Source organism: Mchenga conophoros, linkage group LG12 (genome assembly GCF_057382185.1).
Source record: "Mchenga conophoros isolate Kocher_MC1m ecotype Shallow Benthic linkage group LG12, M_conophoros_male_GT1.1, whole genome shotgun sequence".
NCBI classification, from domain to species: domain Eukaryota; kingdom Metazoa; phylum Chordata; class Actinopteri; order Cichliformes; family Cichlidae; genus Mchenga; species Mchenga conophoros.
The window spans coordinates 14,266,292-14,287,887 of NC_140537.1; the positions used below are offsets into that span (position 1 = coordinate 14,266,292).

The 21,596-nt window shown below is 42.6% G+C and overlaps 2 protein-coding genes across 4 annotated transcripts; one reads left to right on the forward strand and one right to left on the reverse strand.

Annotated features, from left to right (window-relative positions):
- Nucleotides 1–697: 697 nt before the first annotated feature.
- On the forward strand, nt 698–6,289 carry LOC146562270 (uncharacterized). Its single transcript, XM_085295255.1, has 6 exons — nt 698–923; nt 5,158–5,318; nt 5,408–5,512; nt 5,605–5,702; nt 5,791–5,869; nt 5,960–6,289. Exons 1-6 carry the CDS (start codon nt 698–700, stop codon nt 6,008–6,010), a joined length of 720 nt encoding a protein of 239 aa, XP_085151381.1. The 3' UTR covers nt 6,011–6,289.
- Nucleotides 6,290–6,483: 194 nt separating this feature from the next.
- Nucleotides 6,484–15,166, reverse strand: cyp1d1 (cytochrome P450, family 1, subfamily D, polypeptide 1). 3 transcript variants are annotated; one of them, XM_085293890.1, is made up of 8 exons: nt 14,976–15,166; nt 11,068–11,199; nt 10,371–10,976; nt 9,596–9,719; nt 9,396–9,485; nt 8,172–8,295; nt 7,990–8,076; nt 6,484–7,876 (listed from the first exon to the last, which is right to left on the reverse strand). In XM_085293890.1, the coding sequence occupies exons 1-8, from the start codon at nt 14,985–14,987 to the stop codon at nt 7,594–7,596; spliced, it is 1,458 nt and encodes a 485-aa protein (XP_085150016.1). In that variant the 5' UTR covers nt 14,988–15,166; the 3' UTR covers nt 6,484–7,593. The 3 variants fall into 3 exon arrangements, with proteins under 3 accessions (XP_085150016.1, XP_085150015.1, XP_085150014.1); XM_085293889.1 differs by having other exon boundaries at nt 11,068–11,374; XM_085293888.1 differs by lacking the exon at nt 14,976–15,166 and having other exon boundaries at nt 11,068–11,618.
- Between the last annotated feature and the right edge of the window lie 6,430 nt (nt 15,167–21,596).

Below are 21,596 nucleotides of genomic sequence, written 5' to 3' on the forward strand. Positions count from 1 at the left end.
AACATATCTATCTAGGTAGATAAGATTGTTTTTTTCGTTTTTGTGTTTTGGAGGCACCCTTCTGAGCTAGTACTCAAGGAACTGTAGTGGTTTCTTCCCCCAAAACTGCAAGTCATTGCTATACTGAAGCCACGAGTTGGTGATTGCCAGATCAAAAAGTAGAGAACTGCACATACTGTCAATTTCTGAGTGCGAGAGACCATCCTGTAGAAACTCAACATTCTGCAACAAGGTCCACGTCACCTATATTGGTAGTATAGCCTACTCAGCAATTGCCAGTGGCCTTGGCACATGGACAAACCTTTTGCTTTTCTTAGACCATCTGGTGCGTCTGTCCTGAGGTTGATTGCCATAGGCAGAGGATGCCATGACAACTGTCTTGTTGTCCAACCACTTAATGACAGCAAGTTCAGGTCTGAGTACCATCCCTGATGCTCCTCCATCTTTCTTCTTCAAGGGCTTATTCCCTATGATCTTCTTCACCAGACAACTCAAGATCTGGGTTTCCCTCATCAAACTGCAATAAATTTCTTTCTGCTTCTAAAAAGGACTCCTTTTCTGGTCATTTAGTCAGTTTTAAGGTAGCAGACATTATTTCACCAGCATATAAACAAACCATGTTTGGGAGAGAAAAGATGTTGCTTCCCTTTGTTCCTCTCTTCCTGGTTACTGTGCTTCCTTTTAGGTTTCAGCCTATATGCTGGAGCTCTACAATGACAGGCTGCAGGACCTCTTTGCGAGCCAGGCTGGTGAGGCCCACGTACACACTCAATCCCATGGCCAGGCCAGGCGGGTGGAGATCAAGAGGAACAGAAAGGGAGTTGTGTTCGCCCAAGGAGCAGAGACAAAAGAGGCTTCCAGTGCCCAGGAGCTCTACGCTCTGTTCCAGCAGGCCTGCGCAAACCGACACATCTCTGCCACCAGTGAGCTCTTGATGCCGTGCAAAAGCCTCAAATAGGGTCCTGCTAATTGGTTTGGATTAATCGTGTTAGTTACAGTTATAGCAGTGGGGTGGCATTTAGGTACATCATTACAGATCTGGAAAGCAGCAGAGCAACAATATGCTGATGCTAAACCTTTTATATATACAGTGGGGCAAAAAAGTATTTAGTCAGCCACCGATTGTGCAAGTTCCCCCACCTAAAATGATGACAGAGGTCAGTAATTTGCACCAGAGGTACACTTCAACTGTGAGAGACAGAATGTGAAAAAAAAATCCATGAATCCACATAGTAGGATTTGTAAAGAATTTATTCGTAAATCAGGGTGGAAAATAAGTATTTGGTCAATAACAAAAATACAACTCAATACTTTGTAACATAACCTTTGTTGGCAATAACAGAGGTCAAACGTTTACTATAGGTCTTTACCAGGTTTGCACACACAGTAGCTGGTATTTTGGCCCATTCCTCCATGCAGATCTTCTCGAGAGCAGTGATGTTTTGGGGCTGTCGCCGAGCAACACGGACTTTCAACTCCCGCCACAGATTTTCTATGGGGTTGAGGTCTGGAGACTGGCTAGGCCACTCCAGGACTTTCAAATGCTTCTTACGGAGCCACTCCTTTGTTGCCCGGGCGGTGTGTTTTGGATCATTGTCATGTTGGAAGACCCAGCCTCGTTTCATCTTCAAAGTTCTCACTGATGGAAGGAGGTTTTGGCTCAAAATCTCACGATACATGGCCCCATTCATTCTGTCCTTAACACGGATCAGTCGTCCTGTCCCCTTGGCAGAAAAACAGCCCCATAGCATGATGTTTCCACCCCCATGCTTTACAGTAGGTATGGTGTTCTTGGGATGCAACTCAGTATTCTTCTTCCTCCAAACACGACGAGTTGAGTTTATACCAAAAAGTTCTACTTTGGTTTCATCTGACCACATGACATTCTCCCAATCCTCTGCTGTATCATCCATGTGCTCTCTGGCAAACTTCAGACGGGCCTGGACATGCACTGGCTTCAGCAGCGGAACACGTCTGGCACTGCGGGATTTGATTCCCTGCCGTTGTAGTGTGTTACTGATGGTGACCTTTGTTACTTTGGTCCCAGCTCTCTGCAGGTCATTCACCAGGTCCCCCCGTGTGGTTCTGGGATCTTTGCTCACCGTTCTCATGATCATTTTGACCCCACGGGATGAGATCTTGCGTGGAGCCCCAGATCGAGGGAGATTATCAGTGGTCTTGTATGTCTTCCATTTTCTGATGATTGCTCCCACAGTTGATTTTTTCACACCAAGCTGCTTGCCTATTGTAGATTCACTCTTCCCAGTCTGGTGCAGGTCTACAATACTTTTCCTGGTGTCCTTCGAAAGCTCTTTGGTCTTGGCCATGGCGGAGTTTGGAGTCTGACTGTTTGAGGCTGTGGACAGGTGTCTTTTATACAGATGATGAGTTCAAACAGGTGCCATTCATACAGGTAACGAGTGGGGGACAGAAAAGCTTCTTACAGAAGACGTTACAGGTCTGTGAGAGCCAGAGATTTTCCTTGTTTGAGGTGACCAAATACTTATTTTCCACCCTAATTTACGAATAAATTCTTTACAAATCCTACCATGTGAATTCATGGATTTTTTTTTCACATTCTGTCTCTCACAGTTGAAGTGTACCTCTGGTGCAAATTACTGACCTCTGTCATCATTTTAGGTGGTGGAACTTGCACAATCGGTGGCTGACTAAATACTTTTTTGCCCCACTGTATATATATATATATATATATATATATATATATATATATATATATCACAGTGGCAGATATCCAAGAAAGGGTCTCCAGTATGAAGAGTTGGACAGCACCAGGGCCCGACATGGTTCACGCCTACTGGCTGAAGAAGCTGACTGCACTCCACGAGCGTCTGGCAGCACAAATGAACCAGCTGCTAGTTAACGAGAGACACCCGGAATGGCTAACTGAAGGCCGGACGGTCCTGATCCCCAAGGACCCCAAGAAGGGACCGGTCCCCTCCAACTACCGACCAATAACCTGCCTCAGTACTACATGGAAGCTCCTGTCAGGCATCATATCGGCTAAGATGAACAGGCACATGGGTCAATACATGAGCGGGACACAGAAAGGAATTGGCAAGAATACCAGAGGCGCAAAACACCAGCTACTGGTAGACAGAACAATCAGCCGAGACTGCAAGACCAGACTGACCAACCTGTGCACTGCCTGGATTGATTACAAGAAGGCCTATGACTCAATGCCCCACAGCTGGATACTGGAATGCCTAGAATTGTACAAGATCAATGGGACCCTAAGAGCCTTCATCAGGAACTCAATGGGGATGTGGCGTACAACACTAGAGGCCAACTCCAAGCCCATAGCACAAGTCACCATCAAGTGCGGGATCTACCAAGGAGATGCTCTGTCCCCACTGCTGTTCTGCATAGGCCTGAACCCCCTCAGTGAGATCATTAACAAGACTGGCTACGGATACCGACTACAGAACGGAGCAGTTGTCAGCCACCTCCTGTACATGGATGACATCAAGCTGTATGCCAAGAGTGAACGAGACATCGATTCACTGATCCACACTACCAGGCTATACAGCAATGACATTGGAATGTCGTTCGGACTGGAGAAGTGTAGTCGGATGGTAACAAAGAGAGGGAAGGTAGTCAGAACTGAGGGGATTGAACTACCAGAAGGCAACATTGCAGACATAGAGGACAGTTACAAGTACTTGGGGATCCCACAGGCGAATGGGAACCATGAAGAGGCCGCTAGAAAAGCTGCAACCACCAAGTACCTGCAGAGGGTCAGGCAAGTCCTGAGGAGTCAGCTGAATGGTAAGAACAAGATCCGGGCCATCAACACATACGCCCTGCCCGTGATCAGGTACCCTGCTGGGGTAATAGGCTGGCCAAAGGAGGAGATAGAAGCCACTGACATAAAGACAAGAAAGCTCCTTACCATGCATGGAGGGTTTCACCCCAAATCCAGCACCCTGAGGCTGTACGCTAAGCGGAAGGAAGGGGGCCGGGGACTGGTGAGTGTCAGCACCACAGTCCAGGATGAGACAACGAACATCCAAGAATACATTAGGAAGATGGCCCCAACTGACCGAGTGCTCAGTGAATACCTCAGGCAGCAGAAACCCAAGAAAGAGGAGGGAGACGAGGAACCATCATGGAAGGACAGGCCCCTGCACGGTATGTACCACCGGCAGATAGAGGAGGTGGCTGATATCCAGAAATCCTACCAGTGGCTGGACAAAGCTGGACTGAAAGACAGCACAGAGGCACTAATCATGGCAGCACAAGAACAAGCTCTGAGCACAAGATCCATAGAGGCTGGGGTCTATCACACCAGGCAAGACCCCAGGTGCAGGCTGTGTAAAGATGCCCCAGAGACAATCCAGCACATAACAGCAGGGTGCAAGATGCTAGCAGGCAAGGCATACATGGAACGCCATAACCAAGTGGCCGGCATAGTGTACAGGAACATCTGTGCCGAGTATAACCTGGAAGTCCCGAGGTCAAAATGGGAGATGCCCCCAAGGGTGGTGGAGAATGACCGAGCTAAGATCCTGTGGGACTTCCAGATACAGACGGACAAAATGGTGGTGGCTAACCAACCGGACATAGTGGTGGTAGACAGACAGAAGAAGACGGCCGTAGTGATCGATGTAGCGGTTCCGAATGACAGCAATATCAGGAAGAAGGAACACGAGAAGCTGGAGAAATACCAAGGGCTCAGAGAAGAGCTCGAGAGGATGTGGAGGGTGAAGGTAACGGTGGTCCCCGTGGTAATCGGAGCACTAGGTGCGGTGACTCCCAAGCTAGGCGAGTGGCTCCAGCAGATCCCGGGAATAACATCGGAGATCTCTGTCCAGAAGAGCGCAGTCCTGGGAACAGCTAAGATACTGCGCAGGACCCTCAAGCTCCCAGGCCTCTGGTAGAGGACCCGAGCTTGAAGGATAAACCGCCCGCAGGGGCGCGCTGGGTGTTTTTTTTTTTTTTTATATATATATATATATATATATATATATATATAGAGAGAGAGAGAGAGAGAGAGAGAGAGAGAGAGAGAGAGGGAGAGAGAGAGAATCTGAGGACTGATTATTAATCAGCATCTTCTGAAGTCGCACTTCTTAAAATACCAGAAATATATAAAAATCCATCTTTCTTTGTCCTGTTGTATTTTTGTCATTTTTTAAGAGATGAACGTGGAGAGTTCCCGCTCTCATCTTATTGTTGGCATCATGTTGGAGAGCAGGAATCTGACAAATGGGAGTGTAAGCAGTGGGACGCTGAGCCTTGTAGACCTGGCAGGCAGTGAGCGAGCAGCCAAAACAGGTGCCAAGGACCACCAGCTGAAGGTCTGCTCCTATCTTGTTTCATGGGTCAGTGAGTGGTTGAAAGATTTGTCATGACTTCTTTAAATTCTTCCATGTTCTCCTCTGTGCAGGAGGCAAACTCCATTAACAAGTCTTTGGGTGCACTGGGTGATGTGATCTCAGCTTTATCTGCTGAACTGCCCCATGTGCCATACAGGAATAGCAAGCTAACACAGGTAATAAATTAAAAAGGCAGTATTCTAGTTTTTCAATTCTGAACTCCAACGTAGACAAGCAGTTCAACCAAAATGTGTTTCATCTCTCTCAGGTGATGCAAGACTCTTTGGGTGGAAATGCTAAAACTCTGATGATCGTCAACACCTCTCCTACAGAATACAATCTTGACGAGACGCTCACATCTCTTATGTAACAGAGAGAGAAAAAACAGTGTTTTATTGTATTTTAGCACTAAAAAACTCAACAGAATAACACTTGAACTCTCTGAACTTTGCAGTTATGCAACAAGAGTGAAGGCCATAACCAACAACGCTCAGAGAAATGTGGAAAGCAAAGAGATTGCCCAGCTGAAAGAGGTGCATGCCACTTTCACAGTCAGCTATTCAAATATGTACATTTCTATTTAGAATTAAACCATAAAATAATGTGAATGTATTTTTTTCCAGGTGATCATGAAACTGAGATCTGGGCAGAGCGTGGAAGAGGAAGATGTTTGAACCGTTCTGCGTCGTAATAGTGAATAAAGTTATGAGTAAAGATTGTTAGAGATGTTCACATATTAATTTAGCCATAATTAGTTGGACAGACATCACAGTGCAGTTACTGACAGTTGCTGTGAGGATTGCGTGTGGTTTCTTAATGAATGTATAGAAACGGGCCCCCACAATAAAAGGCTCCATGTGTAAATGAAGATGTGAATAGAAATCAGTAGGTCATTCAGTTTGCACGTGTTTGTGTGTGGCCAGTGAGTTCAGTGGCTGTGAATAGACATGCAATAGCACGCAATGTTACACTGTTGTTGACAAGAGTTATACCGATGAGTTTGTAAAATTAAAGCTTTAGTTCAAAGGTCAGGAGAATTGTAGGAAATGTTAAAATCTGTTAATGTATCAAAGAAAATTTGTCCACTTGTACACAAAAATCTACGGAATATAAAAATACGGCACTGTGACACAGATCTCGTGACGAAAACAATATTTATTATTTAATATGTATCCTTAGTTAATATTTATTATTAAAATAATCTATTAAAAAATTAAAATAGGGTTAAAATGCTTGCATTCTACTTTACTTAATACATTTCCATAGCTTGGTTTTCTGTACTTAACATATCTATCTAGGTAGATAAGATTGTTTTTTTCGTTTTTGTGTTTTGGAGGCACCCTTCTGAGCTAGTCCTCCCCTACTCACTTCAGAGTCAGCCTCACTGCCATCATCATCCATGAGTCACTCAGAACAGTGTGAAGGTACAGACAGAAAGCCAGTAAACATTACCACACAAGCACAGGCACATTATTGTTTTCAGATTGCATGTTTTATACAAAGCCACTGTCTGCAGCTGTTTTATGTGACTCAGTTTTACTCTTTCTATAATTACTATAGAAAGAGGCTAACTGTAGGCTGTATATGCTTTAAAAAAAAAACAATTTCCAACATCAGCTCTACTTTTTCTTTCAAAAATAGTCCAAAAGTTAACATTTTATGCATACATTATAAACAATAACTGCCTTAAACCTAGTGGTATTAGTGCTTTGAGATAATTTGAATATTTGTTAGTATGTTTGTAGTTTATATAGCACACTTTTTTTATGTGATATTATTTTACCTCAACATGACGTATAGAGGTCAGGTATTTACAATAAGAATAAGTTATTCAACTTGTAATATTCAGGTGAAACAGTTCATTAAGAGCTATCAGCTGAAGTCTGTCCTTCATAGTTTCCAAAAGAAGGCACTCATCAAATGTTCACAAACAAAAGTTTAACAACAGCTAAAAGTGTCTATTCTATTTCTATTTACAAAACTATTAATGAAGTCATTGTGGCTTACCCTGCTGCCAGTGACACTCATCCTCATTCCTCCGTTTTAAACTGTGACCAGTCACTTAAGATACTAATGTAGCAGGCAGATGGACTGAATGCTGTAAAATGACCTCATGTTCGCTTTGTGTATATTTATCTTTGTGTCTGTGCTTTGACCACATCTGCCAAACTGAGCACAAAATAGTAATAACTACAATTAATTTCCACTGTGACATTCCAAAACATCCGAAAGATCATCATTTGAGTTTTCAGACGGTCTAAAATCTCTGGGAAATGGTAATCCTATATGGACGTGGTTTCATAGTTAGACCAAAATCAGTGCTGAGATCCAGCTCCTGCCCTGGAACATTTTCAATACGTAGCCCATGAAGAAGCGTGGTAAGAAACACAAACATCTCCAAACGTGCAAATTCATCGCCAAGACAGCGTCTTTTTCCCATGCCGAAGATCTGGACTTTCTCTGTCAGCTCTTTGTTCAGGAGTCCACATGGATTCAAGAAACGCTGTGGACGAAATGTCTCAGGATCGCCCCAAAGATCACTGGGAAAGAATGAACATTTTAACAAATAAACAAAAATGTTAAAAAAAATCCATAGTCTTAAAAGATAAAAAGAACGAGACAAAGTAGATTTTTACTGCTTTCGGCTACTCACGTATCATGGTTGACTTGATATTGATTAATGAAGACGCATGTGTCTTTGGGAATGAAATACCCATTAAATGTGATGTCTCTCGTGGTGCTGGAGAGGAAAAATATAATCAGAGGAAAGTGATAAAAAAAACAATCTACATGCTGAAAAAACAAATTTACTGCTGTCAAAACTTTAGGTCTTACCAGTGTGGTATGGTAAAAGGGACATATGAAGCATGACGAAACACTTCATATATGAAGGCCTCTGTGAAAGGCATCTTGGCTTTGTTGGAAAACCTGGGCAGCTGGAGTTTGCCGATATGCTCATCTTAAAAAAATAATGATAAATAATAAAACATAATCTGTATCTCATCTTTTGGGTCTAAAAAAATGTGACATAAGTTGTGATAAACTTGCAATTTTGTTAATGTTATTTACATTTTTATTTTCATTTTTATTCTTGTATTCTAATAATATGTCTTTTTTTTTTTTTTTTTTAATTTAAACTTAACATAAACTGATTTCCAGGCTGTGGTTTGCTTTCTTTCAGTTTGTAAAAACTTTATGCACATGTGCATCATAAAAAATTACAATTTAAAATATGCTGATCCTTTAGATTACTTTACAAATATTGCTCCACTAATAAGGCTTTCGGTACTGTAAACAACAGAATTAAAGCCTCTTAATTAAATGAAATGTAAGAGATGAAAAAGGGAATAATGTCAGACTATGTCTGTTCACTGCCTTGCGTGTCAGCGCCTTTGTGTCTCCGGGGAACCCTCTAACCCCTCTCCTGTTCTGATTCATCCTGCCTCCTCTTAGTTCTCTCTGTCTCTCTCTCTCTCGCTTCATCTCGCCCTCTGTGAAAATACAACGTGCCTCAGAACAGACAGCACCAGTTCTCTGAGCCCACTTCAAAAAGCGTCAGCAAATTGGACTGATCTTTTGTGAGTTTCTCTGGTCTGATTCTGTCTCTCCAAAAAGCGTGCTCGGTTGGCCGTTGTTCAGTCTTTTTAATAAGGATTCTCCCTGATACTGCAGACATCACAGACGGCTGCATGCTCATGTATGGCCTGTGCATAGCTGCTAATGAGAGGTGCATTTCCACCCGTTTCTTGTAAACTGTGTGAATCCCATTTGTGGTGAATATTTTAATAGATAAGAACTACATTTACTACTGACTTATGCTCATCAGTGATGTGGGACTTAAAACGATTAAGGAGCAACCTCCTATTTTTGGTCTATGAGAAACAGAATGATTATGAGTCCGTCATCAGAGCAGGAACAAGAGAGGACTTTCCTATTTAGCATACCCTGAATTCTCTGTAAGCCGTGTATTTACCAGTTTCTAACAATGGGTGACTTTGGTGAAGAGCCGAGCACACTGTACAGCATATGAGTTTGTTTTATTGGAGCATAAGGCATCACCTATTTCCTGGTTTATTTTATCCTGGATGTCAGGAAACTTGATGAGGTACAACAGGCTCCACTGCAAACCAGCGATGATGGTGTCGAATCCTTTGGAAAACCACAAAAAAGGGGGAAAATTCATTATCACCATTAGGATTTATTACTGGCATAATACAAGCGTAAAAGCATCATAATGTGAAATTTGTAGTTTGCCTAACCTGCTCCAAAGATGTCTATGACAGTGTGAATGATCTGGTCGTTAGAGAGCATCGAAGTATCCTTGCTTTCTTCTCTTTCTTCACAAAGTGCAATTAGAGCATCTGTAATGTCCCGGATACGGTTCTGCGAACACAGATAACTTTACTCCTTCCAACATCAAGCAGCTGTCACTGCTCAAATATAAAGTTATCTACTTTAACTGCCAGCTTGCTTTAAACCTTAAAAGTAATTAGGGAAGGGACAGTAATCAATTGTGGTAAGACGCGTGTCTTCCAGTAGAGTTGCTAATTCCTAATTAGAGTGCGTGCGAACATTTTAGCCATCTCTGCACAAGAACAAAAAAGTTCCATCACATGGAACTTGTTAGTTGTTTTTTTTGGCTACAGTTACGATCATAGCTACCAATGTATGAGTTCAATGTCATATTAAAGAGCCGGGATGCAAATTAGTGGCACAGATCTAAAGAAAACAACACCAATAGACACATTATTTACAACATAAGGCTGTGGCGACATCTATTAAAGGTCACTGTGCAAAAGATCAGTTAAAGTTAAGATAATATAAAAAAAATATAAATAAAATGCAATATTCACAAATCATTAAGAAGCCTAGTTGCTGATTATTATGAAACTGAAGTTTATGTCAGTAAGTCATGTGCAAAAATGAAATAAATAGAACTTAAGCAAACAGTGATTATATGGCATAGATTGTACTGTCATTTTCCCCCATTTAAACTAAATTCTTGCCTACATGTAAGTCTGCATACTTAATTACCTTATCAAAGGTGTCAATGTGTTCCTCAATGTTCCGCTCCATGAATCTGTTCATCCTGCGAACGTACTGGACTATCTTTCTCAGAGATGGACTCGGAAAGTAGCGAAACACAGGGAAAAAATCAGCCAGGTTCCCCGCTGCAAAGAGCTTCAGGACCTCGTTGTTGACATCAACAATAGTGAGAAACTCCTTATCACTGTAGTCATACCGTTTCCCAAAACAAAGCGCACAAATGACATTTGCCACTGAGGTTACCAAGGTCGTTGCTGGGTCTATACCCTCTGTTTCTTCTTTTGCAGCTTTTTCTCGAATCACCTGCACCATCCCTGCAGCCTCTGCACATATGTGCTCCTCTAAGAGGCAGGTGGCACCAAAACCCCTTGGCTCAGCCTGGGAGAAAGACCTGAGGGCATTCTTACACAGCTTCTTATGGAGCAGCCACACAGGTCCGTAGTTCTCATTGAAAGTCATGCTGGTCCCATTGGCTATAGCAGAGAAGATGAAAAGGTTAGGTCGCCCCGCAAAAGCTTCCCCGTGTCGAACCAGAGCCTGCCTGATGGTGTTGTACCCACTCAGAACGACAACAGTCAAAGAGCCAAGGCGGAGCTGGATTCATGACACAAACAAATAAATTAACTCATGCTCACTCTGTTGATCTGAAACTAATAATACAAAAACTATATATAACTATATGTACCTTGAAGATGTCTCCATACTGAAGCCTCAACCCAGTTAGAGAGAGATGAATCTGATCCCCGACCTGGAGCAGATTCCCGACAAGGGGCCACGGTTTGGGGCCAGGAGGTGGGGGATATTTTGTGTGGTCCAGCTGGGAGTCAAGATGGAAGTGGAAGAAGGATCTCTTACTCTTTTGACCCCAGATAACCATCAGGAGGAGGGTTAAAAGACAGAGTGCAACAGTTACACTAGATAGAGAGCCAAAAGAGTTCTCCTTGATTGGCAGAATCCCAAACAGCAGCGGCCTCATGTTGCAAGTAGAAATACTGAGAGATAAGAGAGAGAAAGTTGAAAGTGAAGAAACAAAAAAAACAGATTTATCCTTGAAAGGGAGAAAACAGATCAGATCCTCGTTAAAAGAAAAGAAAATGTGCCTCATACTGTGTCCTGTAAAAACCAAACAAGGAAAGAATATTAAAAAATAAAGAAATGATAAGAACGCCATACAGTAAGATAAACTCACCATACAGGGCCCTCGGAAACTTGGCGGAGAAAAAAATTTCCAACTCAATTTAGACAGCAAAGAGCAGACACCAAAATATTAGGTAGTCAGAGGTTTGAGGTCTGACCCTTGGGAACTTGTGATGAGAGTGGCTTGCATTACGGGATGTCCCATGCAGCAACAGCAGCCAGGCCCCCTGCAGAGGGAGCTGCCGCCCATTCACAAAAGAGAGGCACACATAGTGAGAAACTTGGCTCAGGGTTTTGGATGAGTCCGACTGAGCCAGCCAGAGGACTGCATCAGCCAATTTAACTACAGACTGGAATCTTACACAGCACGGGCTCCTCCTCGCCAGTTCTTACCTTGACTAGCAAAGGTAAATTGTAAATGGTTTTTATATAGCGCATTTCCTACTCCACTGGAGCAACCAAAGCACTTCATACATGGAGACTGTGTGATGCAGTGCAAAGGCTAAAAATGTTTTTCAAACTCATTATGTGGTATCATTACCAGCTTCCTGGCCCTGACCACCAGAGATGTTTTTAAATAAAAACTTAACACTTATACAAACAATGTTAGTTGTTAGTTGGATGATTTGTTTATAATTTAATACTGCACTGCCTCTTCAGCTAAAATCTGACTACTTATGTCTTCACTGTGCATGATTCAGTTCTCTCTTGATGTTTTAGGCTGTAGACTGGAAAATAAACTGCCAGACTGCCCCACTGCCTGTGGACCGATTATCTAGACATAACAGGATTTCATCATCACCAAGGAGCCACCAGGTTGAGGATCACTGCTCTTCAGAACCAGTAGTATCAGAGTGAAATGAAATGTATGGAGTGTATTAGGAAATCCATGTGCAACTGCATGTATTCCAATCCTCTGTCGAAGAAACAAGACGCGGTGTAATGGGTGATTGCCCTGAAAGCAAAGAGATGGATTTCAACCCTGCCAAAAGGATCTGATACCTGACCCACGCCAACAGTTCTTCATTCACTTATAAGTGGAGAAAATGTGAGATTTAGGCTACCCTGCATGTTCCTGTCTGATAGGCAGGAAATGAAGACTGCAACACAGCAGCATTGAGCGAAACGGCTTAACAATGGGAAATGACTGTGTCCCACCCTGCCTGTTTATGTGCTGCCTGGTCAGAACATGCTGGACCACCCCAAAAAAAAAAACTATTTTGAGCTAGGAAAGTATTTAGCAACTCCAAATGGCTTCCAGAAGTCTAGCCCTCCCCACTCACTGCCACACCATCATACAGGCACTTCAGCCTTCAATCCAGTCAGTCCCCATACAGTCCAGTGTAAAAATGTTAACTTTATATCATTAAAAAGCTTGTTTACAGTCTAGTGCAAAAAAATGGTTTGGCCCTCTATGGATAGTTTCCCCCTTCATAATAATTATCCACTGTGTACTCAAGCCATAGTGGATACGCTATGGCTTAACGTTATAGACATAAGTGACAGATTTCCCAACACAGGAAACTGCAGCTAGTCGCTACATGCCAGTCCTAATCTCTGCTAATTTGAATCACTGAAATGGACCACATGTTTGAGCTGCCAGTTTCTTTTCAACGATTTTGATTTAAAGTAGTCCATAGCACACAATAAATACCGGATATGTGGGTCTCTGTATTTATTCAGCCTGCTAAGTTTGCTGATAACACCAATTCCTGGTTAAATTCCCTCTAAATGTTGAGGAAAGCCACTTCAGTGTTCCCTTTATCACTTTCTCTCACATAGGATACACTGGACCATCATTTCTTGTCTCACGATATAAAGAAAAAAAGCAGCCGACCATTAACAAAAACAAATGACGAACACAACTGACGACAAGTGACGTCAGTCATCAGAAACTACTGCTTTTCCATCTTTGCCATAATTTTGTATGTTTTAACCTTTTAAAATGCGTTAAACTAATGGCTGATGCCTAAACACAACACTGCTTTATTCAAATATACTTTTTATGAAGCTGTAAAACAATTTGCAACTTTGGGAAAGCGCCTTAGAAAAGGGTGTTCATATTTAAGTAGATTTCATAATTCAGTTCAAAACAATTTCTTTTTTTTTATATATATATATATTAGGGGTGCAACGATACACAAAATTCACGGTTCGGTTCGGTTCGATACTTTGGTGTCACGGTTCGATATTTTTTCGATACAAAAAAATGTTCATGCATTTTTAATTTGTCATTTATTAAAATTATAAATATATATTTTAACTCAAAAGTACAGTTTTTAAATTTAACCCTCACCCTTGTGCGTGTTTTTTATTTTGACAGCGAATGCGCACCTGCGGACCACTTATGTGCAGCCCTGGTTATTTAGCTCATCATATTGCAGCCACAGAAATTCTTTTGTCCATGAAACCATAAAGCTGCACTTTCTTTTTGCCTTATAGTCTGATTTGTCATAACTTCTCCGTTTTGTGGTAAGCTTTTCTTTGGCTGTCACTTCTTCACCCTGACCTGTCTTATTTGGCTCAGCAGAACTGAAATGCTTTTACACACGGACTCACATAAGCTCAGCGATTCTCTGCGCGATCAACCTCTCACATGTTTAAGCTTGCTGCGGGAGATTTCACTTGTCATGTTTGCATAGTAAGCTAACGATTGATAAGACGATGTCAGAGGAATTGGTGCACAAATTATCATCACTCACAGATCAGTGCTGTCGCTCTCTATACACAGTTCGCACGATTGCAAAGTGAAAGCAAAAAAACAAGCGCAAATTCAAACGCGATTTCAATATGTCACATATTGACAGTGGCTCACCGATGCCAATGACATAATTACCCAGCTACATTTCCGAAAGAATGCAAAAGCATTGACATATATTTTTCCTTCCTACAATAGCCCGACGGGCAGGGAAGAGATAGATTTTGGTAGCCCGACTGAAAAAAATCGCTAGCTCCGGGACGTCGGGCTAGCGATATTGCGAGCCCTGTATCTGATTGAGGAATCACTCATCTTTGGAAAAGAGAGTTTATTACAGAGAAATGGCTCTTTCCAAAATAAAAGCGATACTATCCGCTTCTTCTGGGCTATATTCTCAGCAGCATAAGGAGAATCATGTGCTAACAGCTGTCTAAATGACTCGGCTAAAGTTAGTAGCATGCTTGCTTTTTTTTTTCTGCTTCCACTTGTCTTTGCACTAGGATGATGTCGGCGTAAATGTGCAGTCATATTCGTTGTGTTCCCACTAGTGCTTTCAGGTTAATCTCGTTGAAATGACCTTAACGCCACAACACGGCAAATCTCCGTTAACGAGCTACCGCCGATTGCTCCGTGCATGGGGCTAGACGGCCAACACGTTAACGAGCTAACTGCGCTAACACACTAGTTCACACCAATGTAATTGAGCATTGCATGGCACATCCAACATACTGTTTTACTTTAGTCCATGACTCGCTTACCTTCAGGGTCATACGTCACATGAAAACCAAAATAATTCCAAACGCCAGATCTGAATGAGAGTGGGGGAGGTCCATCTTGCAAGGAGAGCTTAACTTCTGTCTCGCTAGCTTGCCCTGCGCTCTTCCTTCTGACTATGCTGTCTGTGTTGAGCGCTCAGTGGATCTGCGCTCGACAGTGCAGCCTAGGCGGAGTAGTCGAACACAGATTCACTGAGCGCTCAACACAGACAGCATCGTCAGAAGGAAAATTGATAAAATAAATTACAAATTTTGTATTGTTCGATACATATGCGTACCGAACCGAAAGCACTGTATCGAACGGTTCAATATCGATACGAATATCGTTGCACCCCTAATATATATATATAGCACCAAAATCCCAAAATCTCAAAGCAGTTTATTATTTAAAGTTAAAGACCCCACAATAATGGAGAGAAACCCCGAACCTGAACATAGAACAACACAGTGGCAAAGAATCTAAAACAAGCTTCTTCTTTTTTTTTCTTTCTTTTTCTTTTTTTTTAAAATTACTATTGTTTCCATAAGGAATGAGTGACAGCACAGTGGCTATGTCCATGTTTTATATAGAGTCAGTGGAGCCACTAATAATTGCCATCCACTTCTTGAAAGGACAAGAAGCACTGTGTCGGTGAGAGCAGACTGCTGGAGGCCACTGTGGGGATAGTTTAGGCTCTCGTAAATTAAATTAGCTCCTCGTTGAAATTGAGAAACTCAGTGACGAACAGCGACCAACCTCTGCTGGGAGTTATTCATTTATTTATTTACTTATTCCTGAAAATTCACTCAGAAGCCCGGGGCTTGATTATGTGACATCAGTACTTCTATCAAAGCCGGAGCGTCCTGATAGGCTACAGAGTGGACGCCCCTCTCTGGGAGGGGAGCTTTGGAGCACTCGGTGAAGGTGCTTGTTGGTGGTCACAGGGCGGAAAGTACGTACAGGCTACCCTCAAATGTAAGCTTGACTGTGGTGCGCATACGCATATATAGCTAACGACCTTGCGCATCTTTGAGAGCGGTTGCTATTAACCGGTCTGTGCGTTCAGAAGCTGCAAGAGTGTTTGAGCATTTTGAATCTATACGTTCACCTTTCTTTTATATCCTCAGGTCCAAAATTGGACAAGGCCCACCCCTCTCCCCCCTGTACTTCTTGGAAGCAACGGCTGTACCAACCTTTATTTGTCTCCGATGCACGGGCCACCGGGACTGCTCTCGCTCTGCAGTTTATTTACAGTGTTTCCTCAAGCAGCTGCTGCAGATTTACTCAGAGAAGCGTCCCCCTCCTCATCTCTCAGTTTGTACATCCTACTTTCTTTTGCGTTTTAATCCCTCCCACAATAGATACAGGCCGAGGAGCAGACGAAGAGGCTTGCAGTGAAAGGAGTGTGTGTGTGTGTGTGGGGGGGGGGGGGGGGGGGGGGGGCGGTAACAGATATTTTTGCTTAAAGTATAAGAATTATGGTTTGCTATAACCGCCTGCTACTGAATTTGATGACCTCAGATGTCAGATAAATATAACAGTTTGATGAAATACAAAACTGATATGATCAGACAGCTGAACATTGAACACAGCTGAACTAAAATAATCTACAAACATAAAGGATCTTAAGACTTGTTGATCCTGTTAATCTTTTCTGCAAAGTATGCATTACAGCTCCCCTACCTCCACTCTCCCCCTCCACTGTCCTCCAGATACATTTTAGTAACGGACCTGCTGGTGCACTTAGATTGATTTCCAGGTTACAGGCAGGAGGATGGATGGCACAAAATTGTAAAATTACACTAATAAGATGGATAAGCTGCATCACTCATCAGTTATACTCATTTATTTTTCTCTTTCCCTTTCACAAAGGATAGTCCAGTTCTGTTGCTGAAGGAAGTAATAAAGGAGGTGCTGGAGCAGCTTTTTGAGAATTTGAACAGCTGCAGAAGCTTCCAGGTTACTACGCAAAGGTGACTGAACACAAGCAAGAGAGAAGTGAGTCCAAAGTTCTGCTAAAAGGAAATGACCTTGTTTGACCTGGAACCACAACTGATGGGAATGCCCCTTGTCTTTCCTGTTCTCTTTGATTTTATTATATACCATTTCTTGACGCAACACTCCCAGGGATGCGTGTCTCTACCCAAGGTCTCAGATCTGTTTTGAGTTAGGCAAATGCAGGATGCTTTCTTTAATGTATGCAAGTTGCATACATTAAAGAATGTTAATGTTGCATAATGCAACATTAACATTTACCCAGTGACCATGAACCACCTTTGTTTGGGCACTGAAGTGACAAAACCTGAACAGTTGCTGCAGTTACCTAAGAAATATTTAACACACATTCTCTCCAGAGGCCTGGAGGTGAGTGAGCCAACTAGTTTCTCTGACTGAGAGATTGGTTCCTGTCTCACAAGAGAGCAGTGTCATCTCCCTACATCTCCCCAGTGGCAGATGACACTGCCCTCTTGAGGGAAAATAATGTTACTCCAGGCCAACAAAAAGTTTTTTTCAGTGGCAGAAGCAAGCTTCAATAAAACATACAGTGCTGTGCACACCTTGTGCTAGATAAGCTACCATGGATGGCTCCAGAGTCAGTAAATTACTCAAGCCAGACTTTTCAGTGGTGTCAGGTCCAAGTACTATCCACCATCCAGAAAGCTTATAAACTGTAACAAAAAAAACAAAAAAACTCAAAATTTGGGCCTCACAGACAGCATATTCATCACCTACAGTCTTATAACTGACAACAACAGGGTCATATAAGCTAACTTTAAGCTGGTAGACAACAAAGCTAACTAGCAACAGCTCACAAGCCCGACTTAGCTGAGGTGTTCTTGATGAGGGGAAGACCTTAAAACATGGGAGCAGATTGTGAAGGTCATGTGCTGACGTGGACTCACATGTAAGAACGTATTTGCATAGCACATTTTTACACAAAAACTACAGAATTCTTTATAACAAAATACCAGAGAATAGAAATAAAGGTTAACCAAATGCAAGTGTGAAAACATGAGGTTTTAGCTGTTTTATGAAGGCGATCACAGAGTCCACAGATTTCAAGTTCAGTAATTCATTGTTCACTTGCTCTGACAAGCAAACACTGAATTACAATATTTTATACATGATGAAATAAATGCATGAATAACAGTTTCCAGTTCAGAGTGTGACACAATGAGACTTTACTTGGAAATATTTCTTAAGTAACACAAGCAAGCGATTTGACATGAACGTCCAACATGCAAAGGTTATCATGGCCCTGAGTCTGTGGACTCAGTGGTTTTGATTATTATCTTATGTTTCAGGTTAATTCTTGTTAAGATTTTCTTGTTCTTATGGTTTGGTTTCTGTTTTGTATTCTTAGCTCCTCCTGTTCTGTGTCTCTGTGCCTGCCCTGGTCCTACGTCTCTGTGTTCCCTCCCTGTTGCCATGTCCGTGTCATATCACGTGTCATCCCATGTTTCGCACTGTGTGTTATCCTGCATATCATTCTGCGTGACTTTCTGCATTTTCTTCTGCGAGTCATGGTTTCAGGTTTGTTTAGTAAGTTTTTCCCAGTTTAGGTTTATCTTAGTTTCTGTTGTTCCCATGTCCACTCAGTCTGTATTCTCACCATTTTGAAAATAAAGTTCACTCACATCAAAGCCAGTGCCTGGCTTTTGGGTCTCTCGTTCACGATTCCACATGGCTGCCGCTGCAACCGTGACAAAAGTTCCAGAGAGAAGATTTAGCAAATGTGGCACAAGGACCGAGTTTCCATTATCTTAGACTTAAATCTGTCAGGGGACAAATAAGGACTTCTGCTTTTTCTTCATTAAGTCAGAGCACCTACAGTGGGGCAAAAAAGTATTTAGTCAGCCACCGATTGTGCAAGTTCCCCCACTTAAAATGATGACAGAGGTCAGTAATTTGCACCAGAGGTACACTTCAACTGTGAGAGACAGAATGTGAAAAAAAATCCATGAATCCACATGGTAGGATTTGTAAAGAATTTATTCGTAAATTAGGGTGGAAAATAAGTATTTGGTCACCTCAAACATGGAAAATCTCTGGCTCTCACAGACCTGTAACGTCTTCTGTAAGACGCTTTTCTGTCCCCCACTCGTTACCTGTATGAATGGCACCTGTTTGAACTCATCATCTGTATAAAAGACACCTGTCCACAGCCTCAAACAGTCAGACTCCAAACTCCGCCATGGCCAAGACCAAAGAGCTTTCGAAGGACACCAGGAAAAGTATTGTAGACCTGCACCAGACTGGGAAGAGTGAATCTACAATAGGCAAGCAGCTTGGTGTGAAAAAATCAACTGTGGGAGCAATCATCAGAAAATGGAAAACATACAAGACCACTGATAATCTCCCTCGATCTGGGGCTCCACGCAAGATCTCATCCCGTGGGGTCAAAATGATCATGAGAACGGTGAGCAAAGATCCCAGAACCACACGGGGGGACCTGGTGAATGACCTGCAGAGAGCTGGGACCAAAGTAACAAAGGTCACCATCAGTAACACACTACAACGGCAGGGAATCAAATCCCGCAGTGCCAGACGTGTTCCGCTGCTGAAGCCAGTGCATGTCCAGGCCCGTCTGAAGTTTGTCAGAGAGCACATGGATGATACAGCAGAGGATTGGGAGAATGTCATGTGGTCAGATGAAACCAAAGTAGAACTTTTTGGTATAAACTCAGCTCGTCGTGTTTGGAGGAAGAAGAATACTGAGTTGCATCCCAAGAACACCATACCTACTGTGAAGCATGGGGGTGGAAACATCATGCTATGGGGCTGTTTTTCTGCCAAGGGGACAGGACGACTGATCCGTGTTAAGGACAGAATGAATGGGGCCATGTATCGTGAGATTTTGAGCCAAAACCTCCTCCCATCAGTGAGAACTTTGAAGATGAAACGAGGCTGGGTCTTCCAACATGACAATGATCCAAAACACACCGCCCGGGCAACAAAGGAGTGGCTCCGTAAGAAGCATTTGAAAGTCCTGGAGTGGCCTAGCCAGTCTCCAGACCTCAACCCCATAGAAAATCTGTGGCGGGAGTTGAAAGTCCGTGTTGCTCGGCGACAGCCCCAAAACATCACTGCTCTCGAGAAGATCTGCATGGAGGAATGGGCCAAAATACCAGCTACTGTGTGTGCAAACCTGGTAAAGACCTATAGTAAGCGTTTGACCTCTGTTATTGCCAACAAAGGTTATGTTACAAAGTAGCCTATTGAGTTGTATTTGTGTTATTGACCAAATACTTATTTTCCACCCTAATTTACGAATAAATTCTTTACAAATCCTACCATGTGGATTCATGGATTTTTTTTTTTTTCACATTCTGTCTCTCACAGTTGAAGTGTACCTCTGGTGCAAATTACTGACCTCTGTCATCATTTTAAGTGGGGGAACTTGCACAATAATACTAAATACTTTTTTGCCCCACTGTATGTAGGATCTGTAGCTAAGAATTATCTTGGGACTAAAAAGAGATATATAACTGAATGTCATCTGAATGTAGCAGTGATTAAAAAAATGTTCAAAACGTGCTGAAGAGCCATCAGATATAACAGAAAGGGCCCTAAAACAGAACCTTGTGGCACGCCATAGGTAATAGAAATAGAAGAGGACATGTACTTCACTGTGTTTATGTCATCACTGGTCATCTGCATTATTAAAGGAGTGAGAAGTGTCTTCACCTAGGCCATGTGGGGGTTGCAATATCCCATACGACATGTGTTGTTTTTATACACTGACGTGAGCAGTAAAACCTTTGAAGTGCAAATTCCTGAGAATTTTACTGAGAATGAATTATGACACCTTGTGATCTGCCTGTACTGGACCCCTGGTATGAACAATGTAATTTCTGTAATGTGTCACAAGGGAGTGCTCTTCATCTGATTGTCCACTGACATGCATTCCCAAATCATTGCTGCTTACTACATGTAGCTGCATATATTTAGGCTGTGAATTAAATCATTAGTGCTTCATGTTGGGAATATTTACTAATCCTAAGAGAATGACATATTCACCTAATTTCAGAACAATGCAGTAAATTACAAACACAAGTCTTTGCATTCCTCTACCTCTCATTTTTTTCATTTCTACTCCTTTTTCTAATAAATTCGACTAATAAATAGCCCTAACTAATTCCAGTGTCTGCTCACTCACCTTTTCATGGTAAAAATGTAAATGGCCTGCATTTGTATAGCGCTGTACTCAGTCCCTAAGGACCCCAAAGCACTTTACACTACATTCAGTCATTCCCCATTCCCCACACTGGCAATGGCAAGCTACATTGTAGCCACAGGTGCCCTGGGGCTCACTGACAGAGGCAAGGCTGCCAGACACTGGTGCCACCGGGCCCTATGACCACCACCAGTAGGCAAACATGGAGTTAGTATTTTGCCCAAGGATATTTAGCATGCAGCCAGGAGGCAGCCTGGGATCGAACCACCGACCTTCTGATTAGTGGCTGACCTGCTCTGCCACCTGAGCTACAGCCACCCCATGCATGACTGCACTGTCTCCAGTTCTTTCACCATCTCCTACTTTCCATTTTTTATTCCCTTTCTTTTTTCTTGCCCTCTATCAAACTGTCAATTTAGGTCAAGTTCAGCTGTGGGACACACGG